The sequence below is a fragment of the Ambystoma mexicanum genome, chromosome 3p (genome assembly GCF_040938575.1).
Source record: "Ambystoma mexicanum isolate Mex_15411 chromosome 3p, UKY_AmexF1_1, whole genome shotgun sequence".
NCBI classification, from domain to species: Eukaryota; Metazoa; Chordata; class Amphibia; order Caudata; family Ambystomatidae; genus Ambystoma; species Ambystoma mexicanum.
In genome coordinates this window covers 703,933,886-703,950,236 of record NC_090925.1, presented here as the reverse complement: position 1 = coordinate 703,950,236, position 16,351 = coordinate 703,933,886, and the positions used below count along the sequence as shown (strand labels likewise).

Sequence of the window (16,351 nt, the reverse complement as noted above, 5' to 3'; positions counted from 1 at the left end):
AGTACAGACCCCCCTACCAGTCTTTACACCCCCCACAACACATGGCCTACCGTCCCGCGTTCCCACAGGTGTCCCGATGAAAACGGTACCTCACATGTGTGGGTGCACCTACCTGGCCGCCAAGGGGAAAGCCTAAAACACAAGTAACCCCAAGTCTGTTGTCAGAGGGAAATCTCCGACATTCTGCCGACCGGCGCAACTTACAGATATGGGCCTCGGGTGTCCAAGCCAGCGAGGAAAACAGGGAACCCCATGCATTTTCGAAAAGAGGACACCCGTGGGAATCCGCAGAGGTGTGATTTGCGCCCATCGCCCCAGATTTTTTTACCCAGACAGCCCTGCAAAGTCGGAAATGTGGGGAAAAAAACGCTTTTTCCGCACATTTCGCTCGCCGCACCCATCGAAACACGCCCCCCACAACACATGGCCTACCGTCCCGCGTTCCCACAGGTGTCCCGATGAAAACGGTACCTCACATGTGTGGGTGCACCTACCTGGCCGCCAAGGGGAAAGCCTAAAACACAAGTAACCCCAAGTCTGTTGTCAGAGGGAAATCTCCGACATTCTGCCGACCGGCGCAACTTACAGATATGGGCCTCGGGTGTCCAAGCCACCGAGGAAAACAGGGAACCCCATGCATTTTCGAAAAGAGGACACCCGTGGGAATCCGCAGAGGTGTGATTTGCGCCCATCGCCCCAGATTTTTTTACCCAGACAGCCCTGCAAAGTCGGAAATGTGGGGAAAAAAACGCTTTTTCCGCACATTTCGCTCGCCGCACCCATCTAAACGCGCCCCCCACAACACATGGCCTACCGTCCCGCGTTCCCACAGGTGTCCCGATGAAAACGGTACCTCACATGTGTGGGTGCACCTACCTGGCCGCCAAGGGGAAAGCCTAAAACACAAGTAACCCCAAGTCTGTTGTCAGAGGGAAATCTCCAACATTCTGCCGACCGGCGCAACTTACAGATATGGGCCTCGGGTGTCCAAGCCACCGAGGAAAACAGGGAACCCCATGCATTTTCGAAAAGAGGACACCCGTGGGAATCCGCAGAGGTGTGATTTGCGCCCATCGCCCCAGATTTTTTTACCCAGACAGCCCTGCAAAGTCGGAAATGTGGGGGAAAAAACGCTTTTTCCGCACATTTCACTCGCCGCACCCATCGAAACACGCCCCCCACAACACATGGCCTACCGTCCCGCGTTCCCACAGGTGTCCCGATGAAAACGGGACCTCGCATGTGTGGGTGCACCTACCTGGCCGCCAAGGGGAAAGCCTAAAACACAAGTAACCCCAAGTCTGTTGTCCATTCTGCCGACCGGCGCAACTTACAGATATGGGCCTCGGGTGTCCAAGCCAGCGAGGAAAACAGGGAACCCCATGCATTTTCGAAAAGAGGACACCCGTTGGAATCCGCAGAGGTGTGATTTGAGCCCATCGCCCCAGATTTTTTTACCCAGACAGCCCTGCAAAGTCGGAAATGTGGGGAAAAAAACGCTTTTTCCGCACATTTCGCTCGCCGCACCCATCGAAACACGCCCCCCACAACACATGGCCTACCGTCCCGCGTTCCCACAGGTGTCCCGATGAAAACGGTACCTCACATGTGTGGGTGCACCTACCTGGCCGCCAAGGGGAAAGCCTAAAACACAAGTAACCCCAAGTCTGTTGTCAGAGGGAAATCTCCGACATTGTGCCGACCGGCGCAACTTACAGATATGGGCCTCGGGTGTCCAAGCCACCGAGGAAAACAGGGAACCCCATGCATTTTCGAAAAGAGGACACCCGTGGGAATCCGCAGAGGTGTGATTTGCGCCCATCGCCCCAGATTATTTTACCCAGACAGCCCTGCAAAGTCGGAAATGTGGGGAAAAAAACGCTTTTTCCGCACATTTCGCTCGCCGCACCCATCGAAACACGCCCCCCACAACACATGGCCTACCGTCCCGCGTTCCCACAGGTGTCCCGATGAAAACGGTACCTCACATGTGTGGGTGCACCTACCTGGCCGCCAAGGGGAAAGCCTAAAACACAAGTAACCCCAAGTCTGTTGTCAGAGGGAAATCTCAGACATTCTGCCGACCGGCGCAACTTACAGATATGGGCCTCGGGTGTCCAAGCCAGCGAGGAAAACAGGGAACCCCATGCATTTTCGAAAAGAGGACACCCGTGGGAATCCGCAGAGGTGTGATTTTCGCCCATCGCCCCAGATTTTTTTACCCAGACAGCCCTGCAAAGTCGGAAATGTGGGGAAAAAAACGCTTTTTCCGCACATTTCGCTCGCCGCACCCATCGAAACGCGCCCCCCACAACACATGGCCTACCGTCCCGCGTTCCCACAGGTGTCCCGATGAAAACGGTACCTCACATGTGTGGGTGCACCTACCTGGCCGCCAAGGGGAAAGCCTAAAACACAAGTAACCCCAAGTCTGTTGTCCATTCTGCCGACCGGCGCAACTTACAGATATGGGCCTCGGGTGTCCAAGCCACCGAGGAAAACAGGGAACCCCATGCATTTTCGAAAAGAGGACACCCGTGGGAATCCGCAGAGGTGTGATTTGCGCCCATCGCCCCAGATTTTTTTACCCAGACAGCCCTGCAAAGTCGGAAATGTGGGGAAAAAAACGCTTTTTCCGCACATTTCGCTCGCCGCACCCATCGAAACGCGCCCCCCACAACACATGGCCTACCGTCCCGCGTTCCCACAGGTGTCCCGATGAAAACGGTACCTCACATGTGTGGGTGCACCTACCTGGCCGCCAAGGGGAAAGCCTAAAACACAAGTAACCCCAAGTCTGTTGTCAGAGGGAAATCTCCGACATTCTGCCGACCGGCGCAACTTACAGATATGGGCCTCGGGTGTCCAAGCCACCGAGGAAAACAGGGAACCCCATGCATTTTCGAAAAGAGGACACCCGTGGGAATCCACAGAGGTGTGATTTGCGCCCATCGCCCCAGATTTTTTTACCCAGACAGCCCTGCAAAGTCGGAAATGTGGGGAAAAAAACGCTTTTTCCGCACATTTCGCTCGCCGCACCCATCGAAACACGCCCCCCACAACACATGGCCTACCGTCCCGCGTTCCCACAGGTGTCCCGATGAAAACGGTACCTCACATGTGTGGGTGCACCTACCTGGCCGCCAAGGGGAAAGCCTAAAACACAAGTAACCCCAAGTCTGTTGTCAGAGGGAAATCTCCGACATTCTGCCGACCGGCGCAACTTACAGATATGGGCCTCGGGTGTCCAAGCCACCGAGGAAAACAGGGAACCCCATGCATTTTCGAAAAGAGGACACCCGTGGGAATCCACAGAGGTGTGATTTGCGCCCATCGCCCCAGATTTTTTTACCCAGACAGCCCTGCAAAGTCGGAAATGTGGGGAAAAAAACGCTTTTTCCGCACATTTCGCTCGCCGCACCCATCGAAACACGCCCCCCACAACACATGGCCTACCGTCCCGCGTTCCCACAGGTGTCCCGATGAAAACGGTACCTCACATGTGTGGGTGCACCTACCTGGCCGCCAAGGGGAAAGCCTAAAACACAAGTAACCCCAAGTCTGTTGTCAGAGGGAAATCTCCGACATTCTGCCGACCGGCGCAACTTACAGATATGGGCCTCGGGTGTCCAAGCCACCGAGGAAAACAGGGAACCCCATGCATTTTCGAAAAGAGGACACCCGTGGGAATCCGCAGAGGTGTGATTTGCGCACATCGCCCCAGATTTTTTTACCCAGACAGCCCTGCAAAGTCGGAAATGTGGGGAAAAAAACGCTTTTTCCGCACATTTCGCTCGCCGCACCCATCGAAACACGCCCCCCACAACACATGGCCTACCGTCCCGCGTTCCCACAGGTGTCCCGATGAAAACGGTACCTCACATGTGTGGGTGCACCTACCTGGCCGCCAAGGGGAAAGCCTAAAACACAAGTAACCCCAAGTCTGTTGTCCATTCTGCCGACCGGCGCAACTTACAGATATGGGCCTCGGGTGTCCAAGCCACCGAGGAAAACAGGGAACCCCATGCATTTTCGAAAAGAGGACACCCGTGGGAATCCGCAGAGGTGTGATTTGCGCCCATCGCCCCAGATTTTTTTACCCAGACAGCCCTGCAAAGTCGGAAATGTGGGGAAAAAAACGCTTTTTCCGCACATTTCGCTCGCCGCACCCATCTAAACGCGCCCCCCACAACACATGGCCTACCGTCCCGCGTTCCCACAGGTGTCCCGATGAAAACGGTACCTCACATGTGTGGGTGCACCTACCTGGCCGCCAAGGGGAAAGCCTAAAACACAAGTAACCCCAAGTCTGTTGTCAGAGGGAAATCTCCGACATTCTGCCGACTGGCGCAACTTACAGATATGGGCCTCGGGTGTCCAAGCCACCGAGGAAAACAGGGAACCCCATGCATTTTCGAAAAGAGGACACCCGTGGGAATCCGCAGAGGTGTGATTTGCGCCCATCGCCCCAGATTTTTTTACCCAGACAGCCCTGCAAAGTCGGAAATGTGGGGGAAAAAACGCTTTTTCCGCACATTTCACTCGCCGCACCCATCGAAACACGCCCCCCACAACACATGGCCTACCGTCCCGCGTTCCCACAGGTGTACCGATGAAAACGGTACCTCACATGTGTGGGTGCACCTACCTGGCCGCCAAGGGGAAAGCCTAAAACACAAGTAACCCCAAGTCTGTTGTCCATTCTGCCGACCGGCGCAACTTACAGATATGGGCCTCGGGTGTCCAAGCCACCGAGGAAAACAGGGAACCCCATGCATTTTCGAAAAGAGGACACCCGTGGGAATCCGCAGAGGTGTGATTTGCGCCCATCGCCCCAGATTTTTTTACCCAGACAGCCCTGCAAAGTCGGAAATGTGGGGAAAAAAACGCTTTTTCCGCACATTTCGCTCGCCGCACCCATCGAAACATGCCCCCCACAACACATGGCCTACCGTCCCGCGTTCCCACAGGTGTCCCGATGAAAACGGTACCTCACATGTGTGGGTGCACCTACCTGGCCGCCAAGGGGAAAGCCTAAAACACAAGTAACCCCAAGTCTGTTGTCAGAGGGAAATCTCCGACATTCTGCCGACCGGCGCAACTTACAGATATGGGCCTCGGGTGTCCAAGCCAGCAAGGAAAACAGGGAACCCCATGCATTTTCGAAAAGAGGACACCCGTGGGAATCCGCAGAGGTGTGATTTGCGCCCATCGCCCCAGATTTTTTTACCCAGACAGCCCTGCAAAGTCGGAAATGTGGGGAAAAAAACGCTTTTTCCGCACATTTCGCTCGCCGCACCCATCGAAACACGCCCCCCACAACACATGGCCTACCGTCCCGCGTTCCCACAGGTGTCGCGATGAAAACGGTACCTCACATGTGTGGGTGCACCTACCTGGCCGCCAAGGGGAAAGCCTAAAACACAAGTAACCCCAAGTCTGTTGTCCATTCTGCCGACCGGCGCAACTTACAGATATGGGCCTCGGGTGTCCAAGCCACCGAGGAAAACAGGGAACCCCATGCATTTTCGAAAAGAGGACACCCGTGGGAATCCGCAGAGGTGTGATTTGCGCCCATCGCCCCAGATTTTTTTACCCAGACAGCCCTGCAAAGTCGGAAATGTGGGGAAAAAAACGCTTTTTCCGCACATTTCGCTCGCCGCACCCATCGAAACGCGCCCCCCACAACACATGGCCTACCGTCCCGCGTTCCCACAGGTGTCGCGATGAAAACGGTACCTCACATGTGTGGGTGCACCTACCTGGCCGCCAAGGGGAAAGCCTAAAACACAAGTAACCCCAAGTCTGTTGTCAGAGGGAAATCTCCGACATTCTGCCGACCGGCGCAACTTACAGATATGGGCCTCGGGTGTCCAAGCCACCGAGGAAAACAGGGAGCCCCATGCATTTTCGAAAAGAGGACACCCGTGGGAATCCGCAGAGGTGTGATTTGCGCCCATCGCCCCAGATTTTTTTACCCAGACAGCCCTGCAAAGTCGGAAATGTGGGGAAAAAAACGCTTTTTCCGCACATTTCGCTCGCCGCACCCATCGAAACACGCCCCCCACAACACGTGGCCTACCTTCCCGTGTCCCCACACGTGTCCCGATGAAAACGGTACCTCACATGTGTGGGTGCACCTACCGGGGGCGCAAAAGGAAAAGGGTAACCGACTGGGAACCCCAAGCCATTCGCCACTGCCCATTTTGTTCATGTGGGCAACCTACAGATTTGGGCCTAGGGTGTCGCAGCCAGCAAGGGAAACAGGGAACCCCATGCATTTCCCAAAAGAGGACACCCGTGGGAATCCACAGAGGTCTGACTTACGCAAATCGGCCCAGAATGTAATACCCAGAACCACCAGCAAAGACCCACATGGGAGAAGGGTGCCCAAGGCCAGGGATATTACCGCCGACTTTGCTGGAGCCCTGGCTGCCCTGCGTTACAGCTTCTCCCCACCAAGGAGTCTCGGCAGTGTGCCAATACCTCCCCGAAGGGAAAAGCTGTAATGCAGCCAAGCCGCAACTCCAGGACAGTTGGAGGTGATCTGCCCAGACGGGCCATTCCCACCCACACCACCAACAATCCAGCCCCAGTCTCACCCACCCCACTGACAGTGGGCCCTAACCATAGAATAATAAAAAACAGTACTCACATAACGTTGCAGCTGCTCGGGTAGAAAAAGCTGTAAACAAAACAAAGAACATGTGTTACCTATGGTCACACCAGCAAAATGTAGCCCTCCCCGGGGGCAGATAGGGGGGGGGGTTGTCCTGCACTCCTCCCTGGGCTGAGGCGTCCGTTCCTAGGAGCAGATATCTGGTCCCAGGAAGGGCTGCATGACTTGGCACCCACTCCATTGCGGGTGGGGGGGGGGGGGGGGTCAACGCCCCATCCCATTAGAAAATTCCCTGACCCATTGGGGTGCCCCACCGCCCCCCCTAAAAAGCGTTCCACCATTTTCATTTTTTTCCTTTGGTAACCCAACTCCCCTTGGTGCAGAGGGTCACATTGGTGTGCCAATCTGGCGCCGGGGTGCCCAAACCTTACTGCCCCACCCACTGGGGGGGCCTGTCCCACCATTTTTGGGGGCCCTCTCCCCCCTCACCCCAAATGGCTGGGGGACACACCTCATGCAGGCCTCCCTGGGCCTCCTCCAAACGGCTGCGTGAGGTACACCCCACCTCCATTTGGGGTGAGGGGGGAGAGGGCCACCCCAAAAGGTGGGGCAGGACCCCCAATAGATGGGGCAGTAGGGTTTGGGCACCCTGGGGGCAGATAGCCACACTAATGTGGCCATCTGCACCAAGCAAAGTTGGGTAAACAAAAACAAAATATACAAAACCACAGGCTGCTTTTTAGGGGGGGCTGAGGGCCACCCTAAATTGGCAGCGCATGATGTACCGCAACGGGGGGTGGCCCTCAACCCCCCCACCCCAAATGGAGGGCCCCACCTCATGCAACCCTCCCTGGGGGCAGATATCTGCTCCTAGGAAGGGGCATCTGACCCCAGGGAGGGATGCATGAGGTGAGGCCCCCCCTATCTGCGCCCAGGGAGGGTTGCATGAGGTGGGGCCCTCCATTTGGGGTGGGGGGGGGGGGTTGAGGGCCACCCCCCGTTGCGGTACATCATGCGCTGCCAATTCAGGGTGGCCCTCAGCCCCCCCTAAAAAGCAGCCTGTGATTTTGTATATTTTTTTTTGTTTACCCAACTTGGCTTGGTGCAGATGGGCCCATTAGTGTGGCTATCTGCCCCCAGGGTGCCCAAACCCTACTGCCCCATCTATTGGGGGTCCTGCCCCACCTTTTGGGGTGCCCCCCCCCACCCCACCCCCAATGGCTGGGGGACACACCTCATGCAGGCCTCCCTGGGCCTCCTCCAAACGGCTGCGTGAGGTACACCCCACCTCCATTTGGGGTGAGGGGGGAGAGGGCCACCCCAAAAGGTGGGGCAGGACCCCCAATAGATGGGGCAGTAGGGTTTGGGCACCCTGGGGGCAGATAGCCACACTAATGTGGCCATCTGCACCAAGCAAAGTTGGGTAAACAAAAAAAAATATACAAAACCACAGGCTGCTTTTTAGGGGGGGCTGAGGGCCACCCTAAATTGGCAGCGCATGATGTACCGCAACGGGGGGTGGCCCTCAACCCCCCCCACCCCAAATGGAGGGCCCCACCTCATGCAACCCTCCCTGGGGGCAGATATCTGCTCCTAGGAAGGGGCATCTGACCCCAGGGAGGGATGCATGAGGTGAGGCCCCCCTATCTGCGCCCAGGGAGGGTTGCATGAGGTGGGGCCCTCCATTTGGGGTGGGGGGGGGTTGAGGGCCACCCCCCGTTGCGGTACATCATGCGCTGCCAATTCAGGGTGGCCCTCAGCCCCCCCTAAAAAGCAGCCTGTGGTTTTGTATATTTTTTTTTGTTTACCCAACTTGGCTTGGTGCAGATGGGCCCATTAGTGTGGCTATCTGCCCCCAGGGTGCCCAAACCCTACTGCCCCATCTATTGGGGGTCCTGCCCCACCTTTTGGGGTGCCCCCCCCACCCCACCCCCAATGGCTGGGGGACACACCTCATGCAGGCCTCCCTGGGCCTCCTCCAAACGGCTGCGTGAGGTACACCCCACCTCCATTTGGGGTGAGGGGGGAAAGGGCCACCCCAAAAGGTGGGGCAGGACCCCCAATAGATGGGGCAGTAGGGTTTGGGCACCCTGGGGGCAGATAGCCACACTAATGTGGCCATCTGCACCAAGCAAAGTTGGGTAAACAAAAAAAAATATACAAAACCACAGGCTGCTTTTTAGGGGGGGCTGAGGGCCACCCTAAATTGGCAGCGCATGATGTACCGCAACGGGGGGTGGCCCTCAACCCCCCCCACCCCAAATGGAGGGCCCCACCTCATGCAACCCTCCCTGGGGGCAGATAGGGGGGGGCCCCACCTCATGCATCCCTCCCTGGGGTCAGATGGCCCTTCCTAGGAACAGATATCTGCCCCCAGGGAGGGTTACAAGGGGTGCCCCCTTTCTACTTTGGTTGGGGGGCACCCCCCCCTATGGGGGGACACCCCCTTCCTTTCATTCAGTAAAAAATCCATGGTGGCTAGTGGCCCCCACCCCTTCCCCCAACCCTGTTTCCCATCATTTCATTTTTATTTTTTATTTTACATTCCCTTGGGGCAGATGGTCAGCCATCTGCCCCAGGGTTCACATACACGTGCCCCCATGCTTTGGGGTCGGGAGGGGGGAGAGGGCTGCTTACTTGAAGCAGCCCCCTTCCCACCCCCCACCTCACAAAGAGATCCATGGTGGTCTAGTGGGTTGCTGGTCACGGATCGAGCGCTCTGCGCCGATCCGTGACCAGCAATGCCTCATATGTGGTGTCCTTGGAAAGGGGAGAAAGTCCCCTTTCCAGGGACACCACTTTCTGCTCAATCCCTGGTGGCCTAGTGGGCCCCAGGACCCCAAACCCCCTCCCACCTCCCCCCATCCCTCGGATTATTTTCACGTTTTCTTTTATACATTTCCCTGGGTCAGCCATCTGCCCCCAGGGTTCATTTTCATGTGTCCCCATGCTTTGGGGACCGGGGGGGGGGGAGAGGGCTGCTTACCTGAAGCAGCCCCCCTCCCCCCCAACTCGCAAACAGATCCATGGTGGTTCAGTGGGTTGCTGGTCACGGATCAGCGCTCTGCGCTGATCCGTGACCAGCAATGCGGCATATGAGTGGTGTCCCTGGAAAGGGGAGAAAGTCCCCTTTCCAGGGACACCACTTTTAGGTCAATCGCTGGTGGCCCAGTGGGCCCCAGGGCCCAAAACCCCCTCCCAACTCCCTCCTTCCCTCGATTTTTTTTTTTTTTTTTTTTTTTTTTTTTTTTTTCCCCACCCCTGGGGGCAGTGATCATCTGCCCCCAGGGGTCCCTGGCGCTGTGGCCCCATGCTTTGGGGCCACGGGGGAAGGGGGCCGCTTACCTAGTAAGCAGCCCCCCCTCCCCCACGCGTCACAAAAGGATCTTCGTTTGATCCGTGACGTTGCTGCCCGCGGATCGAGGCGCCCTGCGCCCGATCCGCGAGCAGCAAAGCCACACAATGGGTACCGTTGGAAAGGGGAAGATCTCCCCTTTCCAACGATACCCGCCTCGATCTCCGGCTTGAAATACAGCCGGAGATCGAGGCGGAACAAGAAGGGCACTCACCTTCTCTCTCCAACGCAGCAGCCGAAAATGGCTGCTGCGGTGGAATTGCTTTCAGTTTCACGCCGACGTGCGTCACGCACGTCGGCGTGAAACTGAAGGAAATCCAACCCCCGGGCAGTGAGGGGGGACCTCCCCCTCACATAGCCCGGGGGTTGGATTACAGTTTTGAGCGATCCCTGCTTTGCAGGGATCGCTCAAAACAAGGTGCCGAAAAGGACGAGCTATCTCGTCCTTGGCACTGCGTGTGCACTTCCAAGGACGAGATACCTCGTCCTTGGCACTTAAAGGGTTAATGCTTCTACTTTAGGCTCAGAGGCTTCTATAGCCTTTATTTCAAATGTTACTCTTGTTCTATTTGCAAAGCAGCTACCTGGATTTCTGTTCACACTTTACGCAACATTACTGTTTGGACACACACTCTAAGACTGATCCTAAGTTTGCTACTGTTACTTACACACCATCTCTTGGTACTGCTTGCTAGTCTATGCACAGCATGTGATTCTAAGCACGTTCGCAAGCATCAGAAGACACCGTAATCTTATTTCTGGTGCTTGCATCTGCTTAGATTCACATGGTCCCTCCCTTCCTCCCCTGTTGGAGTTGAAGAAACATGGACATCTTACACCTTCTTTCTCTGTACACACTTGTGCATTTTATCAGGCTTCCTCACGACATAACAAAAACAATGGGGGAATCTCAGATTTTGGGTACACTACAGGTTACGTTGGGGATAGTGTTGGTCACGCCCATGGCGACGTCCCTTTTTTCGATCTTCCCCCAAAAAATGCAAAACTCGCAACTACCACTAGATGTTGGACTATATGCACAGCATGTGAATCTAAGCAGATACAAGCAGCAGAAATACGATTACGGCGAGTAATTTATTTCATATATTATTTTTGATTACATTACTTGCCATTGATTTTTCTATGCTTGGCATGTTCAGAAAAGGCTTAATGTACTAACTTGAAATATTGGTGGTATTTCGTGTGGACCCATTTTATCCCTAGACCACCCTCACACTTTTCCTGAGACTAAGCTTTGACTGCTTTCCACACTACCTTGATTGGGTTTTGGCTAGCCTGTGTCTTGCCTGTTTGCCATAAATAGTGTGGCCTCCTAAAATCCTCTACTCTGGGCTGATTTTAGAAATCCATTGCACCAGTTGGTCTTGCCAAGTGTAGTGCTGAAGGATACAGCCCTGAACATTCCAGGGCTATCAGGGAACGGCTGAATTACACAGCCCTCTAGGATTGTAAATTGGAAGTCTTATGATAAATGGATGTTGTGTGGTGGTTTTTCTAAAAAAAAAATATATTTTTTAGATGGGATTTTATTACGTGTAGCTCCTTTCATATATGAAGCAATTTCATGTGCTCTTGATTCTTCGCACCACTTACCAAAAAGCAATTCACGTTCTTTCACTGCAGACAGAATATGAAGTGACGCCAGATGGAAAACGGAAGGAATGTGGGCAGAAGCTGGTTGAAACCTTCCTTAACCCAACGGTATGATGCCTCTGCAATTTGCACTGAATACCAGACTTTCCTTGGGGGTGAGGGAGGAGGGAGAGGGGTGGAGGTGTGATCTGGCACTTTGTATGCTTTAGTAATCATTTGCACATAGTGCCCAACAATGGGAAGAGTAACAACTCTTGTTTAAATAACTCCTTTTGCTTCCAGTCTGAGGATTATATCCCTGAAGTGTCCAATCAGCTAGTGAACATCTGCTCTGAGAAACTTCAGGATGACCCATGCAAGGAGCTCTTCACAGAGTGTGCCAGGTGAGTTCTGGACGTTGTGGATGCTTGTGAGCTGGGAGATCTGGAACAGGTGAATGCTAGATCACTCGATTGTGTTCAGATGTCCATTGGCACAAATGGAAGCTCTTCATACATAGTCAACCAGGAGCGTCCTGGGGAATATGGATCTTAATAGATTGCGAAGGCAGTCCTAGAGCCCAGTGGCTAGTTTGTCTTTTCTGTGCACACATTTTGAATTGCTGTTCTTTCAAAATCCTCCATAGAATACAAGCAAATCTGTTGAATTACACAATGTGTAGCACCCCTTTCCCACCCACTGCTATCCCCCTGGTGAGATTATCCTTTATTCTTTAAATACATTTCAAATCTAGCTGTATTTAATCCCTGAATAGACGGACCATAAAAACAAAGAAGGGTCCCTTATGGTGATGCAGTTTCAGGAAGCCCCAAAGTTGTTTGTCTAGATGGGCATAGATTGCAGTCAGTTCATGCATCTTAGAAACTATTTATGTTGCATTAATTTCTTAGTCTGAGATTGCTGAAGCTGTCTGACTCTCCACCACAACTCTGGATAGCCACAGGAGGCCGAGTTCTGGTATTCCACAATGATTGTGTTTTGCAGGTGGGTTGGCAAAGTACTTGTGTGAGCATACAAAGGATACCATTAAGCCATGTGCAGCTCCCAACTCCAAGTAAAAATCATTAGGTAATACTAGACCTGTGATTAGCTTATTAGTTGTACTTTATGCCAGAAATTTCACAGAATCGGTAGTCCTACAAAAGATGAACGGTGCCAACCCACACCCTCTCCAGCATCTGAAATTGAGTGTATATGCATTTTAGCTGCAGGGCAGTAAGATCTGTATGTAATCCTAATTTGATTCTTAGGTTCGCTGTGATTTTACCGAAAATGTAAAACTTTATTAATTAACAAATACTGAATATTTTTTGTATTTGGGGGGTGCACCCATGCCCCTAGGTTTATAACCCCACCCATTGTAACCCCTTACCCCATAAATAGTTTTAATGAGTTTGTTTTTCGTTATTGTGGGTTCGTTAAGGCATTCGTTATTTCCAATTCGGTAACATCACTGGGTACCTGATTCTTGTTGTGCAAAGTGTGGTTTTGGTCAGCCTACCCTGTGTGGAAATACAATCAACTTCCCCAACACTTTTTCCCCAAGCTTAATATCTTGCTCACGCCCACTGCACTCTTGTCTCATCAGAATCCACAAAATCTTAGCGATGAGGCCCTTGCCTGAAATTAAATACCATAAGCTGTTTTCAAAATCTGATTTTTCTGGCAGCACATGTTTGTTTATTAGGTCCATAACTCTAAGCTGTATGCTAAGAGGAAATTTCACAATCCACCCTGGGAGTGGATTCTGAGAGGCCACCCTGTTATGGTGAACAGGGAGAAGAGACTGATGTCTAGTCAAATTTAATTAAGGTAGGGTAACAGAGCAGCAAGACTTGGGCTCATTGGAGCAGGAGATGTAGTCGAGGCCAAAATGACACACTGAGAACTCCAATAATTCAGTTTAGGCAGGTCTACACAAATATACAATTATTCATGAGGCCTTTGAATACAATCTAAGCAATGATAGCCCTGTTGTTGCACAACTACTACTATACACGTATAAACATCCACCGTGGTTCTGCTAACAGAACACAACACTTGTTTACCTTTTGAAACCGACATTTGCAAGCAATGCTAAGGCAACACTTGCAGGCAATACTTTCAGGCAACTGTGGATGGTAAAGCAAGTGAAGAAAGAACCAATAGCAATTTAGCACCAAGTGGAGAAAAATAAGTACATTGTAGGAAAACTGAACACCTGCAAGAAAGAAAACATTTTTAGATCCTTATTTCCTTAAGTCCTGCCCTGTAAGGAAATGGGTCTAGTGCCCAAAAGTCACCAATTCTACAAGATTAATTTTGCATTAGGGTTTACTATGTGACCAGACTACAACTGATGTTGGGCAATGGAGAGATCGGGTTAAGACTTTATGCCTATATGACCCTTGGGTGGGGAGGGGAGGAATAGGTATGCAAACACACCTCCCTCACTCGGATTTCTTCAGCAACCACTACAAGTGTTCCTGGATCTGCTGGGCCAATTTACTAGGATTTGTCCTGTCACAGGAGCTCAGGGGCTGCAGGTAAGTGCAGAGAACCTTTGGCATTGGGATTGGGTCTGCCTAGTTGACATTGACTGTTCTAGACTCCGGCTGGACAGTTTTGTACACTGAACAGCTGTACACCGTTGGCATGCCAAGATCAAGACTGCTGAAGAGCTGGGGTCCTCCAGCACCATGGGCGGGTTGCAGTGGTGCTCACCACGATCAGGCAACACGTGATTCTCGTGGCGAGAAGAAATGCGCAGGCCTTGCCCATGTTCTCTTCAGTCAGGATGACAGAACACATGGAAAGTACTCTTGTCTCACAAGTTGAATATTTGCAGAGTTCCAATGTTGAACTCGAAACCGTGACTGTAGCAGCGATGTAGCCCAGGAGAGAACTAGTCGGCCACCGGGTTATACAGGGACACTGCCGAAGGCTCATGAGGTTTCTATGTGAAAATGTCCACAGGGAAATGTCATGTGAAAAGTAGTCGACAAAAAATTAGTTAAAAAGTAATTCAATTTAAGCCATGTGAAGTGTGAAAATGTTGCCAGTGACTAGGTTGCCAAAAAGCTGTTTTAGAATGCAGAACAGTAAGTCTGTAATCCCAACAATGACGCAAACCACTAATAAAACCTCCACAATAGCCCTGACTTCTACCCTTAACTAACACCAACCCTTCAGTGCGCTAAATTATTTTATTTGCTTGTCACTAAATGCAAAACACCAAATAAATAGAAAATTAACAGTGAACCTGACTCCAACCCTATCACCAGCTCGCCAATAATTGCATAGCCCTTGCCGTAACCCAAACCAATGCTCTAATCGCAACCTTCCCCTAACCACAGCTTTAAAACATACCCTAAGCCATGCTGAAAACTCAGCAGGTTAAGCAGTCACACGTGCAATGTGTGTATGATCTGTAGGTCGCACATTCGAAATACCAGCAAGGTCAAAAGTCTTTCACCCACCTCAGGTCAATATAATTAGAACCAATTGGATAATAACTTTAAAGAAAATGTGTGAAAGCGCTATATAAATGGCAAGTAAAGATTAAATAAGAGGAGACAAAATGCATCCCTGTTTTATAGCCATTGTTATTGGTGTCGGAAGATAACCCCTAGCATTAATGCGTACTCTTACTGTGGTGTTTTGATAGAGAGCTAATGATGTTGAGCAGCCCTCTCAAGAGAACCCAACCATCCAACTTTTCCACAGAATGACATGGTTACCTGTGTCAAAAGCTGCACTTAAGTCCACATATGCAACATAAAGCTGCTGGTGCCGAAGACTACAGGCACTTTCAATGATGGTAGTAAGCATCACCATATCACCCTTTATGGCACCCAAGTTGGTTTAATAGTAACGTTGTTTAGCCTCCACCCATTCTAATAATTCGGCCATTAATATTCTGGCAAAGATTTCTTTATTGTGTGTCCAACATGACTAGTATACGATAGCTTCTAGTGGTATTCAACGGTCCTCGTTTGTATACTGTGTGACAAATCCTTGGATGTTGTCACTTCTCCCTAAGGGGGTGCCCCTTCGCATGAGGCAAGGGTGGTGAGGCCGTTACCCGATTGTCCCGCTGAGTACCACTATCTCATGGGGCGGGATCCCCCTCACACCCTCTCACCTATCCAAGGAGAACCCGGTATACTCCACCCCCCCTCACCTACCCCACCCTTACCTTGTAACCCCATATACATGTGTCATGTAACCAATATCATAAGTGCTGGGAAGAGGAAGAATCTAGTCAACCCAAGAAGGAACAATTCTCAGTCACATTCATACTCTCAGTACCTGACACATTAATGAACCAGGTATGCCACACTACCAGCAGATAATCCTACGGGTCCTGAACCCACACTCACAAGACTAGAAGCCAAGTCTATGTTGGAGAAAAGTGTACAAATCAGAGGCCAGGGGAAGGGGAAACCTTTCCCCTGATATTGTGAAATAAGCCTGAGCAAAGGCCGGGGGGCGGGGGTCATTTCCCCTGGTGTGAACTGTGAATGTAAAAGTCAAGAGTGGGAATAAAGCCAAGTAATTCCAGGGGAAGACAGGGATTCCCTTGGCATTGTGAAATCGTGAAACCAAGTGAAGAGAGTGCAGCAGAAGGGAGACATTCCCACTGGCTTTGTGTGGGGGAAAACACTTGAGACAGACATCAGGAGAAGGGAGACATTTGCCAGAAACCCAATCGTGAAGAAATAATTATGGGCAATAAGGAATGTTGATATTTTGAATTGAGAATTTTACTGCTTTTTAGCATT

The 16,351-nt window shown here is 52.0% G+C and overlaps 1 protein-coding gene across 3 annotated transcripts in view; it reads left to right on the top strand.

Moving 5' to 3' along the window:
• Positions 1–16,351, top strand: part of GRK6 (G protein-coupled receptor kinase 6) — a 729,447-nt gene that overhangs the window by 243,388 nt on the left and 469,708 nt on the right. For all 3 annotated transcript variants that reach the window (XM_069651525.1, XM_069651526.1, XM_069651527.1), the window contains exons 4-5: positions 11,619–11,696; positions 11,871–11,971. In XM_069651525.1, coding sequence (XP_069507626.1) covers positions 11,619–11,696; positions 11,871–11,971 — 179 coding nt within the window. The remainder of the gene's footprint in view (positions 1–11,618; positions 11,697–11,870; positions 11,972–16,351) is intronic.